Source organism: Theobroma umbraticum, unplaced genomic scaffold (assembly GCF_002168275.2).
Source record: "Theobroma umbraticum cultivar Fairchild unplaced genomic scaffold, ASM216827v3 scaffold_130.0, whole genome shotgun sequence".
NCBI classification, from domain to species: domain Eukaryota; kingdom Viridiplantae; phylum Streptophyta; class Magnoliopsida; order Malvales; family Malvaceae; genus Theobroma; species Theobroma umbraticum.
Window position 1 is genome coordinate 3,758,486 of NW_018397264.1, and position 13,115 is coordinate 3,771,600.

General features: G+C 32.6%; 2 protein-coding genes across 4 annotated transcripts; both read left to right on the forward strand.

Annotated features, from left to right (window-relative positions):
- Nucleotides 1–4,723: 4,723 nt before the first annotated feature.
- LOC149526863 (UPF0481 protein At3g47200-like) lies at nucleotides 4,724–6,761 on the forward strand. Of its 2 annotated transcripts, none has more exons than XM_089784483.1 (2): nucleotides 4,724–5,162; nucleotides 5,441–6,761. In XM_089784483.1, exon 2 carries the CDS (start codon nucleotides 5,456–5,458, stop codon nucleotides 6,734–6,736), a length of 1,281 nt encoding a protein of 426 aa, XP_089640609.1. In that variant the 5' UTR covers nucleotides 4,724–5,162; nucleotides 5,441–5,455; the 3' UTR covers nucleotides 6,737–6,761. The 2 variants fall into 2 exon arrangements, with proteins under 2 accessions (XP_089640609.1, XP_089640610.1); XM_089784484.1 differs by having other exon boundaries at nucleotides 5,447–6,761.
- Nucleotides 6,762–8,424: 1,663 nt separating this feature from the next.
- LOC110421425 (UPF0481 protein At3g47200-like) lies at nucleotides 8,425–11,868 on the forward strand. Of its 2 annotated transcripts, XM_089784506.1 has the most exons (4): nucleotides 8,470–8,525; nucleotides 9,544–9,648; nucleotides 9,764–11,207; nucleotides 11,771–11,868. In XM_089784506.1, the coding sequence occupies exon 3, from the start codon at nucleotides 9,790–9,792 to the stop codon at nucleotides 11,053–11,055; it is 1,266 nt and encodes a 421-aa protein (XP_089640632.1). In that variant the 5' UTR covers nucleotides 8,470–8,525; nucleotides 9,544–9,648; nucleotides 9,764–9,789; the 3' UTR covers nucleotides 11,056–11,207; nucleotides 11,771–11,868. The 2 variants fall into 2 exon arrangements, with proteins under 2 accessions (XP_089640633.1, XP_089640632.1); XM_089784507.1 differs by lacking the exon at nucleotides 9,544–9,648 and having other exon boundaries at nucleotides 8,425–8,525.
- The last annotated feature ends 1,247 nt before the right edge of the window (nucleotides 11,869–13,115 follow it).

Consider the following 13,115-nt stretch of genomic DNA (forward strand, 5'->3'; position numbering starts at 1 on the left):
ATGATTGTTTTTAAATGAATATATATAATTATAAATTTTGGATGTTTTACACAATTGATAAATATTGATATTTTATGGTGAATTCACGTAAATATAAGTTTTGAATGTTTTATCCAATTGATAAATAATGATAATTTTTATAGTAAACACATAAATATAGGTTTTGGATTCTTACACAATTAATAAATATTGATATTTTTATAATATTATAGTAAAAAAGTGATAAGTAGCATTGTATAAGAGTTAAAAGGATTGTATGAATGATTATATTGCACTAATCATAAAATAAAATACTAAGATACGAACATACTTAACTGCTATCTCTTAACACCCGTTAACTGAATCCAAACCCATTAACTGGAATCAAACAACTTAATTGCTGTAAACTATTTTTCATCCAAAGGAAGATAATTTACTCAAGAAAGGCATTGGGTTCTGTATAGAACAGACGATGAAAGTTCCACTAGCAATAGCGGAGCAAAAATGGTGTTCACCCACATAGATGCAAAATAGTTATGAGGCAGTTAGCAAGATTTATTACCAAGTTGACAGGCCATGCATCCATGCAGCTCCTACTATTTCAATTTTATGGGTCAACAACAATGGATAACCCACACCTTAAACCTATAACCCATCAAATATGATTTCACAAGTTAAAAAAAGTCTAACTGAGGCAAAAGGCAAGAATCTAATCCATTGTTTAGAGTAACAAAATTAATAGAGAAAATCATAGACTTAAGTGGGATAAAAGTATTGACAAAGGGAGATAATACTAAGAAATAGAAGAAATCAAAAATGAAAAACATATGTGTGGGAGATCTTATTCGTACACCTTTAGAGCGAATGTCCAAAAAGTCCAAACCCATGCTTGAAAGTCTCCAAACTCAAACAACTTACATGTCAATCAACTGGAGCTCCATATGACCCAAAACTATTAATCTACGTGGCGCAAAGATAAAGCACTAGCTTCTTTTTATATATGGTTATAGACACGTAGTTAAATGTTTTGAGAAATATTATTATTGATTTTATATATTTTCATATCCATTTTTTATTTCGATATCAAATTAGTGAAAATCAAATGACAACATTGCTTTATAATTAACTCTTATTTATCATCCTAACATTAAAATAACTCCATTAGATTGTAGAAAATTTTTTTGCAAAATAATACAAACGATAGAAAATGTTCTCGATAGTTATTTAAATAACAAAAAATATTATATTTTTCTATAAAATATTTTACATTGAAAAAATTTTCTTCCAACAAATTATTTTTCAATTACCAAATAGATTCAAAATCCCTTTGCAATATTTTCTTTGATTATGCCCAATATTTTAAAATTATATCAATAAGCTATGTTCGTCTTCTTTGTTACGATAAAAATTGTGAAAATAGATCTAAATAAAAATGGTCAATATGATATCTTACTTGGTAAAGATGGCCACAAAGTAGTCTAAATTGTATTAGAGAAATCAAGTATCTAGACGTCGTACATGAATTTTGGCATCCTTCACTTTTAGAATTGAAGGCTTATCAAAACCTGGACAAAAATGTTCTTGAAATTTCATACATTGTGTCTGAAAGCGGCTGGAATTGAGTTCCAAATGATACGAGGAAATAGCTTATTTGACTTAAAGTTTAAAAATGGGACTATGAATTCTCAACCTAAAGAACTTATGACAGTTTGGAATGCACCTTTCAAAATCTCATCACTTTTGAGTAGTTTTTTTCGCACGAAGGCCTAAATCATGTCATTGATTATATGCTACTTTTTCATTGCCTTGTCAATTCTTGGAAAGATGTGGAAATCCTTCGTCAATGTGGAATCATTGAGAACATGTTAGCTGATGGTGAAGAGGTTTCTATAATTTTTAACAAGCTTGGTGTCTTTGTCCATTTCTCCTTTAACACCTTTGTTTACTCTACACTATTCAACAAAGTGAACAAGTATTACAATTGGCATTGGATTGCAAACTTGAAGCATATTTACCTTAATAGTTCATGTGCACTCATCTCCTTTCTTTCTTTTTTTTTTTCTTTTATTAGATAAGAAATCAATGCATTCATCTCCTTTCTTGTTGCTATTATGTTGCTCCTTCTTACACTTCTACAAACTATATTTTCATTTATCTCTTATATATAGTAAACAAATTCTTGCAAGTGTCTTTATTTTCTTAGTAATGGAAACTCTGCCCTAGAAACAAGTCCTCTGGCATACCTAAAGGATTTTAACTCTAAGACATTGATTTCAATGTAAATTAACTTAGAAAAATGATTTTTAATTTAATCCATATAAAGGTAAAACCAATTAAGGTTGTTTAAACTATGATTTTAATTTACATAGAGATGAATTAAAAGTTCTTTGTTTAACTACAGTATCTTCTTTTGTTTCTCTTAAGGGTTTTAGAATCTCTTAGGGCTCCGGAATATATAGTTGGCTCTAGTTAGGCTGCTCCTTTGATTTAATTGGGCTGCTTCTATTCACTTTAGTGATTTGCACTGTTTATCTCTCTTCTATAGCTTCTCTTTTAAGTTGTTTTCACCTTTTCTTCCTTATTGTAAATTCACAAGACTTTCCTCATTTTCTCTAAAAATATTATGTGCACAACAAGCTCCTTAACACCTGCCCTAAACCCTTGCCTTTGATTACATATTGCTTTTATTTCTTTTCTTTCCTCTTTTTTTTTTATTTTTTTTCTCTCTTAAAGATCGGCCACCAATCATCGAACATCGTCGTCGATTGTTGATCAACAATCACTAGTCATGGTCATGGCATGGCATGTCTGGTGATTGTCAACCAATAACTGATGTCTAGTGACTGATGATCGATGGTCCAAGTGATGTCTATTGATAGGCGACCAATCTTTAAGGGAGAAGGTGAGAGGAGAAAGAAAGAAAAAATTGAAAATAAAAAAAGGAAAGAAAAGGAGAAAGAAACAAAAGCAATATATAAACAAAGGTAAAGGTTTAAAGCAAGTAGTAAGCAGCTTGTTATATTTACATGAGATCTTAACTTCAAAATGCCACATCATCATGTCAATTAAAGGAAAATGTGACACATAAAGTCTACGTGAAAATGTATGAGTATAGGAATTGCTATGATATTTTGACTAATTTATTTTTCTCGTATTATTGTAAATAATAAAGCTAGATGTCATATATTTCGTCAATTATTGCACTTAAGTATTTGGTTTATTGATTAGTATATATAATCTCCTATTTAAAGAATAAGTTCGAATCTTCTTTTTCCAATTTCAAAATAAAAAATATTTCATCAAATTTTATACTAAACTCAATTTTATAATTTTCTAAAAATTTTAATATAAAAAATTTCAAAATCAAATTATTTTTTTATAAATTCCATTTGATCATTATTATTGTTATTTATTTTCTAAAAATTAAATTGTAAAATTATAATTATAATTGATTAAATACGAATCGCATATAATGAAAATAAAGGTTTGAAGGAACCTTTGCCATTTATTTTTAACTTTTACCATTTTTTTCCCATATTTCTATGTAATTTTGTTGTATTTTGGTTTGGGTTTTTGGGATCAACAGCCACTCAACCTTTTATGGCTTAGTGGGCATCATTTCCAAAATTGATTTTTTCTCTAGTCTTTTTAGCTTTATGTATTCAATTTATAAACTCGAATAGGAACAAATTCAATTTATTAAATTCAAAATCCCTTTACAATATTTACTTTGATTTTTTTCCCTTATTTTTATGTAATTTTGTTGTAATTTGGTTGGGGTTTTTGGTATCAACAGCCGCTCAACCTTTTATGGCTTAGTGGGCATTATTTCTGAAATTGATTTTTTTCTCTAATCTTTTCAGCTTTGTGTATTTAATTTATAAACCCCAACAGGAATAAATTCAATTTATTAAATTCAAAATCCCTTTACAATATTTATTTTGATTATGCTTAATATTTTAATATTATATCTTCTTTATTATCATCATAATGAAAAAAAAATAGAACTAAAAGACTTAAAATCACTGATAGAATTTTGGGTAAGAACTCTCGTACATTTGATATATATAAATATGAAATTTTGTAATTTACTTGTAAAACAATTTAACACCGCAACTAAAGCATCCATAGCTTTTCAAAAAAAAAATTAAAGCATCTATAAAACAAACACTTATATTCGTTAGCATGCATAAACAAAATTAAATAACAAAGTTAGTAGAAAAACACAACAAATAAAGAAAAAAAAAGTTGAGAAAGAAATTATATATCGATAACTAATAATTGACATTTGAATATTTAATTTAATTATAAAATATATATCTAAATCAAAAATTAAATTCGAATTTCCTTTTTGCAATGATAATATCTTAACTTTTATATTTATAACTATATGAAATAAAAAGACAACATATGATAGGTCGACACAGCGACATCTTTGATTTTGTTTTTTATTTTTTTAGTACTAAAGGCATTTTTAATATTTTTCTTATATTATTTAAATTTTTTTGGCACCTAAATAATGAGGAGGGAAAAAATAAGAGATAGAAGACGTACATGGAGAGAATGAGGCATTTGGAGAGAGAAGAAAAAGAAAACAATAAAAATGGAAATGAGAAAAATATATAAGAAAAATCGACCATAAAGGTGTAAAGAAAATTACACCTTAGCACCAGACACAGACCTTTACTAATATAAATATATATATATATATATATATATACACAGCTGGTTGTTGACCATTACAGTCAATGCTACCCTAAGATGTTATCTTTCATCATGAGCTTTGGCATGCCTGGCCTCTGTTGACAGCATAAGTTGAACCTTACCACATATATGTTATTTACAAAAATAAGGCAATTTTTTGTTGTTTTTTCCATAAATCATAATCATCTCCCTGTCTCGTCCATGGATGAGGGAGAAAGACAGGTGCAGAGAAAACAAGATCAGGCGCTGGGTTGAAGGGAAGGGGATAAGCCTAGTAGGTAAAGTTGGAGGAAACTTCAATCTTCTAAGTCAATGGTATTCTTACCACCTACCCTTTCCCATAGGAAGGCTTACCAAAGAAAACGCGTAGATCAGTTCCCTTTGTAGTTCCCTTCAGTTATTCCGCTACGAACATTTCTCTTTCTCATCTCCAAACAGAAGCAGAGTACACCAAACTACAACCACGCAGATCACAAGAAGTAAGTCTCACGCAATTTTAGATATGAAAAGAAAAAGTTTTTTAGCAATGTTTTCCTTCTTTGATTCGGTATGAATTTTGTTGGCATAATACTTAAAAAAAAATCTTAAACTATTTAAATACATTCAATTAATTCAATTCAATTTTTCTGCTTGTGTAACGTAGAGATTATTGATGCATATAAAGCTTAATAATTATCCCTGTCTCTTTCTTGATATATTTTTAAGGCTTATTTACCAGAAATTCTTGGCAAATTATTGTCAATTTATTTTGTGCAAGTTATAGAAGAAAGAGATGGCAGCAGAAAGGGAAGACCCTGTTTCTATTAGCATAGATGGAATGCTAGAGAGTTTATCCCCATTATCGCCGGATTGTTGCATTGCTAGAGTACCAAATTATCTTCGCAAGGTAAATGAAGAGGCCTATGAGCCGGAGTTTATTTCTATTGGTCCATACCACCACGCTAAACCTCACTTAAAGGCAATGGAGGAGCATAAGATCCGTTATTTTCGATTGCTTCTTCAAGAAAGAAAGGAGAATGATGTCTCGAAATATGTCACGATGATCAGACATTTGGAAGACCAAGCTCGCAAATGTTATTCAGATCCTTTTGCTCTTGAATCAGATGATTTTGTCAAAATGTTGCTGCTTGATGGTTGCTTTACTGTTCAGCTAATCCATAAATTTTCAAAGATAGAACTGAGAGATGAGAATGACCCTATTTTCAAACTGGTCAGTTTGCGAGGAACCATACGTCGTGATATGTTATTAATTGAGAATCAACTTCCCCTCTTTGTTCTTTGGGAGTTATATGCAATGATTGAGTCCTCAGCTGATCAAGGAACATTCATGGCAATTGTTTTCTTTTTCTTTTGTCATATATTACCTGGGGAAGGATGTTCACAAAATAATGTAAATTCTATTAGAGAATTTAAGCATCTAGTGGATCTGGTACATGGATACTGGCATCCTTCACCTTTAGAATTGAAGGCTTATCAAGACCTGAACAAAAATGTTCCCTGGAGCTACATACATTGCGTCACAGAGTTGAAAGAGGCTGGAGTTAAGTTCCAAATGATACGAGGAAATAGCTTGTTTGATTTAAAGTTTGAAAATGGGACTATGAAAATCCCTACCTTAAGAATTTATGATAGTCTGGAATGCACCATCCGAAATCTCATCGCCTTTGAGCAATTTTCTTCACACAAAGGCTTAAATCATGTTACTGATTATATGCTACTTTTCCAGTGCCTTATCAATTCTTCGAAAGATGTGGAAATTCTTCGTCAATGTGGAATCATTGAGAACATGTTAGGTGATGATGAAGAGGTTGCTAGAATGCTTAACAGTCTTGGTGTCTCTGTCTATTTCTCTTCCGACACCTTCTTTTACTCTGAGCTATTTAACAAAGTGAATAAGTATTGCGATCGGCGTTGGAACAAATGGATTGCAAACTTGAAGCATAATTATTTGAACAGTCCATGGGCACTTATCTCCTTCCTTGCTGCTGTTGTGCTGCTCCTTCTTACACTGGTGCAAACTATTTTTTCAGTTCTCTCTTTCTATAGTAAATAAACGCCAAATCTTTCTTACCCTTGAATCCTCCCTTGCCCCTTTTGATTTTTCCTTCAATCCTACTGAGCGCTTGAAAATTTCTTCTCAAGTAGCTGTGTACATTCACTTGTTTCATCTGTACTTTCATGTATGTTAACAGATTTATTTGCATCCTGAAAAATGAAGTATGTTTTTCACCCTCTTATGCAGAAACTGCTGCGAGAGCACTAAAAATACTTCATTAAATATGCTTCATTTTGCGAAGATATATCTATGTAGATTTTACTTTAATGAATTGGTTAAGTAAGGATATCATTAATTTAATAAACAATTGACTATCCACTTACTTAACAAATTATCTATTTTATTAAAATAATTTTACCCCATCATATATATATATATATATATATGTATATATATATGCTGGATGTACTACATGTATTATTTACAAAAAATAAACTTTTTTATTTTTTGTTTTCCTTCGTAATCATCTCCCTGTCTCATCAATATGTGAAAGAGAAAGAGAAAAAGAGAGTTCAGAAAAAATAAGATCAGGCACTAGGTTGAAAGTAAACTATATTTTCTTAGTAATAGAACCTCTACCCTGGAAACTAGTCCCTCAAAGCTTTCTGGCATAAAACAAGTTGGAGAGGAGAAATTTTGAATGTAAATTTTTGTATCCAAATCATTTTCATTTTACTTTTGAGAAAAATGATAAATATAGTAGTGACTAAATGTAAGTTAGGACAAGGACTTCTAGGTATGTTATTAATATGGTCATATAAAGGTAAAACCAAAGAAAGTTGCTTATACTCTGTTTAATTATACTGAGTTCTTTTGAATCTCCTACGTAGCTCCGGAACATATAATTGGGCCTAGTTTATCATATTATGCTGCTCCACTGATTTTGATTGGGCTGCTTCAGTTGGTATTCGTGTTGTTGCCTAAAAACTAAATCTCTCTTTCAGTTTATGGTAACTTACTTTTGCACTTTTTCTCTTTAATTGTAAATTCAGGCTCTAATTTATTTTTCTTGTATTATAGTAAATTGCAAATAATACAACTAGATTTTATATATGTATTTAAATATTTAACTTATTATATTAAACTTTAAAATTTGGAGCGAGGGCCACTATTAGCCCCTATTCCCTCTATCTCTGCTCCATACCTAACAGAGTTTTCTGCCAAATAAGTAAAAGATTTGGTACGACGTAGTGGTAATGAAAGAATAAAATTATATATATTTTTTATTTTAAGAGAAAGGGGATTTAATTTTTGTTTTTGAAATAAAAAATTATGTAGTAATTAATAAGTTAAAAATTTAAATGTAAAATTATATTTTTTAAAAAAAATAAAAATTTTGTAAATGTGATCACCAATACATAAAAAGACAAAGCAGGTAAGACAAAAAAAATAATAAAAATCGGTTGCGGAAAGATCATGAAAAGGCTAGATTTTAGGTAAGAGACAAGAAAAAAAGTATAATGCCACATTAAATGCAATGAATGGGCCATGGAAGAGAAGAATACTGCATTGAAACTTTGGACGGAATAGCTAAGTATCCATAGTTTGAAAGGAAAAAACCGACGTACTTGCTAGCCTTTACCAGTCATAAAGTAATAAGCAGTCAACGACCATTTTTTCCTTCCTCCCTTCTAGTCCTTTTATTTTCATCTAACTCAGCGCCCTTCTCTTTCCCACCAGAAAACTTTATAGGAAACGAAAGCTGGATTGTGCTTGCTTAATTTTGCACCAATTTTTTTCATTCTTTCCAGGGATCCAAGTAAAACCATATGCAGGCGTGGAGCAGGTAATTCTCATGCATTTTTAGAATTTCTTTTAGATGTCCATTTTTGGTCAATATGAAAACTGCATGTCAATGGAGGATTGATGCTTATCTTAATTATAAGTATAACCTTTAACGTTGTCAAATATTGAAAACGTTTCTCTTTTGTGCTATCGGAAAAATATTTACTACTGTATCTAACTGAAGACTTCGTACAGGTTTATTCTTCTATTATTTAACTCTGCTCTCAAATTCCAAAGGTTTTCTTTTCGATTCTGATGAGCATTGTTTATATTTGAATGCTCTTTGTTTATTTTCGTGTGCGGGGAGTAATTAATAATGTTTTTTTTTTGGATAATTGAAGATTTAATCTCAATATTCAAAGAACAAGCTGGGAGATCTCCTAAAAACAACAGCTGACTAACAAATAATGAAAGAGTTATATGCCCCAGTTTATACAACGAGTAACAGTGGCTGACAACATCAGTAACTCGGAAAATCTGTTGTCAAACAGATTTCGAGTATTCACAGGAGAAAAATAAATGATTCCTGCATTCTTCCTCTTCATTGCGGAGAAAGCAAGTCGTTGATTGAACTGGAACACCCCAAGTTTGACGTCTGGAAAGAGTGCTTAGTCGGTCCAGAATAGCTAACCAAGCTAACAATAGAGAATTTAGGTATATGCATAGGGAAATAAGTGGTTAATAATATTTTTAGATTATGTACTATCTTCTGCTCAGAAGTAATTATGTAGTTTAAGAGACTATTTACAGGTTGCTTCTTCTTATTGGAATCACTATGTGTATTTATATTTTCTTTTTTTGTTGTTTTATCTCCATGAGCTAATGCTTGCAGATTGTACTAGCAGTAGTTTTATTGACAGAAATTGTGCAATAAAAAGCGTCTGTTAAGCTGCAATTGACCAAATACCTATCATCTTACCTTGAAGTTAACTGGAAAAGAAATTTAAGAAAAAGAGTTGCTATCTTTTAAATTTATCGATTATTGTGAATTTAATCTTAATGGGACTCCTCCGATGGAGGATTCAAATTTGATTCCTTATTGCAGCATTGAGCATCTAGGGTGTTAGAAGAAAGAGAACGGGGAGCGAAGTTTAACAATTTTCAACTTAGTCTCAATTGCTCTTGTGGGTGTTATGCCTATCTCTTTTTCTTTTTCTTTTTTTTTGGCTTGAATTAGTCCTTTTATCTTTGACATTTTTGTGACATGAATTAATTCTTGGTATCTTTTCTGTGTCACAGTTTTCTGCAATTCATAGGAGAAAGTGATGGAAGCAGAAAGAGTTGACCCAGTTGCTGTCCGCATAGGTCAAAAGTTGCAGACTATGTCCCCATTATCGTCAGACTGTATCATTTTCAAAGTTCCTAATTATCTTCGCAAGGTAAATGAAGAGGCCTATGAACCTGAGGTAGTTGCAATTGGTCCTTACCACCGTGGTAAAGATCACTTAAAACCCATGGAGGAACATAAAATTCGGTTTCTCCATTTGCTTCTTCAAGAAAGAGGGGAGAATGATATCACCAAATATGTTGTAATAATGAGAGAATTAGAAGAAAGAGCTAGAAAATGCTATGCAGAACCTGTAAGTCTCGACTCAGATGATTTTGTGGAAATGATGCTCCTTGATGGTTGCCTTATAATTCAGCTAATGCGCAAGTTTGCTATGACCACATTGATCGATGACCCTCTTTTTAAGATAGGTGGTTTCCATGGTATCTTATGTCGTGATATGTTACTGGTCGAAAATCAGCTTCCCCTTTTTGTTCTTTGGAAGTTGTTTCGTGTAATAGAGGTTCCTAGTCAAGACATATTCGTATATGTTATCATAAATTTCTTCACTATTATATTACCAGGTAAAGGGTGTATCAGAGATAGCTTAAGATCCATTACGGAGATCAAGCATTTGCTAGGCCTGATAAATGATTGTTGGCATCCTTCTGCTTTTGAAATGGAGGTCTATAGGAACAAGACCAAAAAGATTGAGTGGAGCTTCATGCATTGTGCCACAGAGCTCCAAGAGGCTGGCATCCGTTTCAAAAAGGCTGAGGGAAACAGCATTTTTGATATAAAGTTTGAAAATGGGACTATGAAGATCCCAACCTTGGAAATTGATGACCATACAGAATGTTTCCTTCGGAATGTTATTGCCTTTGAGCAGTTTTTTCCAGGGAGAAGTTTAAATCACGTCACTGACTACATGAACTTTATGGACTGCCTTATCAACTCTCCAAAAGATGTGGAATTACTTCGTCAACGAGGAATTATTAATAACTGGTTAGGTAATGATGAAGTGATTGCCACCATGTTTAATAGGCTTGGTGACTCTGTTAGCATCTCCCGATACTCCTTCTACTCTGAAGTTTTCAACAATGTCAACATGTATTGCGGTAGACGCTGGAACAAATGGATTGCAAACTTGAAGCACAACTACTTTAACAGTCCTTGGGCACTCGTATCCATTCTTGCTGCTGTCGTGCTCCTTCTACTTACCATGGTGCAAACCGTATTTTCAGTTATCTCTTATGTCAAGTAACTGCCAACTAATACATGTATTGTGTTTTGGCTTAATAATTGAGTCCCTACATCCAAGCAGAAGCTTTCAAGGGACAAGCTTCCTATAGTTAACTGGCAACAGAAATCTGGCTTCCGCACTCCATTTCCGGACACTCTCTCATATCTTGTTAGGTAATGCTTAATAGACTTTCTATACATTGAGGAAGCTATAACAATTTGGATTTCTTATTGTTAATATCTCGTCTTTTACCTTATGAAATCATCATTTTTTTTATGGAAGTCTGACACATGATACTCATAGCTTCTTCCAAAAGTAAACAAATTGGAATGCAGAGTTTCCCTGGGCAATTGATAGATGCTTCAAAGATAAATGTTTCTGTTTTCTCCCAACACTTGCCTGCTATCCCACTCTGTCAATACAATCTCATCTTGTACAGAAAAGAATCAGACAAGATTTGATGTTTCTAGAAAATCTAATTATGTTTCATCATATAGTTGAAAGATATTAAATCTCGACTTAATTTCTCATCAAATGTGATTGGTAAGTTTCTTAGCAGAAAGCTTTCTTGACATTGAGCTAAAAGAAAAAAAGAATGCCTTCTTAAAGCAGGGCTTAGGTTGGAGGTTTTAGTTCATTAGACTTAATTCTGCCAATGATAAATTAATATAATATGCACAATGCCTGTATATTCTCATCAAGCATTTTGCCTGAACATACTTTTTTACAAGAACAGGAAATTAGCCATCAGGCTCAAGTTGTTTGGTTGAACCACCTTGCAATTGCAAATGGAGGATGTGGCAGAGCTTCTTCACTTTAGGCTACTGATTTGAAGATGGCATATACTTATCTCAACAAAATTGCTAATAGTGGTAACTCTTTTTTAGCTTTGTATATGGGATAATTGGTGTCAATCTAATTGTTAGCTCAAGCTTTAACTTCCAGTTTGTACAACAAGAAAGAACAAGAGGAGGAAAATGCAGACATATGCACAATTGCCAACTTGCGGAATTGATAACACTTTGCACCTTAGAAGATTGCTCCTTCAACTCTTCCTTTTTCTCCTTTTCCTATTCGTCCTCGTATCACTCTTGCGCTGACCTGTCTTTAGAGAAAATTGTGCAAGGTTGTGAAAGAGAGACTCCACATCAGGCTGTACTTTGGGCTTGAGTTGGGAGGTGGGAGATTGCAAAGCACTGAAAGCTTCAGTTCTGCCAATTTGTTTAGAGCTGAAGAGAACCGAGCGTTAGAGCTGACTATAGTCTTCAGGGCCGGCCAACTGCCCAAGTTGGCGGCTGGGAATAGATGGGAGTGACCTATCACCTATTTTAATTTATTACTGCTTTTCTTGTTTTTGCTTGATATGAGCTATATATTAGGAATGTGAATAAAGAATCCTTAGGTTCAGCTAGGATTTCAATTTGAATAAAAATATACGCATGCTTAATTGCTAACTATTCCTTTATTCACTTATATTGCTGATGACAGTAATCAAATTATGAGAACTATAGAATATGAAGTTCTGAAGGACTCGGATTAGGATCTATTCCATGTCTTCATTGGTATGATAAATGGAGAAGTAAAGATTTCGGAAAGCAGGAAAGATTGAAAATGGGCAGGGAAACGAAACTGTGCACGACGGCCCCTACAGCCGCTCTAACCCCTCATAGGTACTCGGCAATATGCAATAATTTAATGTTAATAACCCCATTGAATCAATGAGATCTGCAACCGTAGACTCATAATTCGTGGCAATTATCTTGAACAAGAAGAGGCTAACTTGGGCCATCTTCCATAGTCGCTTTCAAAAAACAACCATCAAAGCAATTTCTTTGATTCCCGCAACTTTGTTGGCGTGCCTAGGGCTTCAACGAACTGCCCCCTTGAAGAGCTTCTCCCTCTACTTATGTTCCAAATATTCAGTGATCCTGCATCCTCTTAGATTGAAACATAATCTCCTTCCTGCTGTTAAACAGGATGCAAAAATTGCAATTTCCCTACAGTGTGCTTGAAGCAACCTTCTGAATAAGCTTTATCAGCTTTAAGTTCTTGTCCGAAATGCATTCATACTTGCATAGCAG

What these genes read in the sequence shown, in the direction of transcription:
- LOC149526863 (XM_089784483.1), top strand. Translation starts at nt 5,456, where the DNA reads ATGGCAGCAGAAAGGGAAGACCCTGTTTCTATTAGCATAGATGGAATG.
- LOC110421425 (XM_089784507.1), top strand. Translation starts at nt 9,790, where the DNA reads ATGGAAGCAGAAAGAGTTGACCCAGTTGCTGTCCGCATAGGTCAAAAG.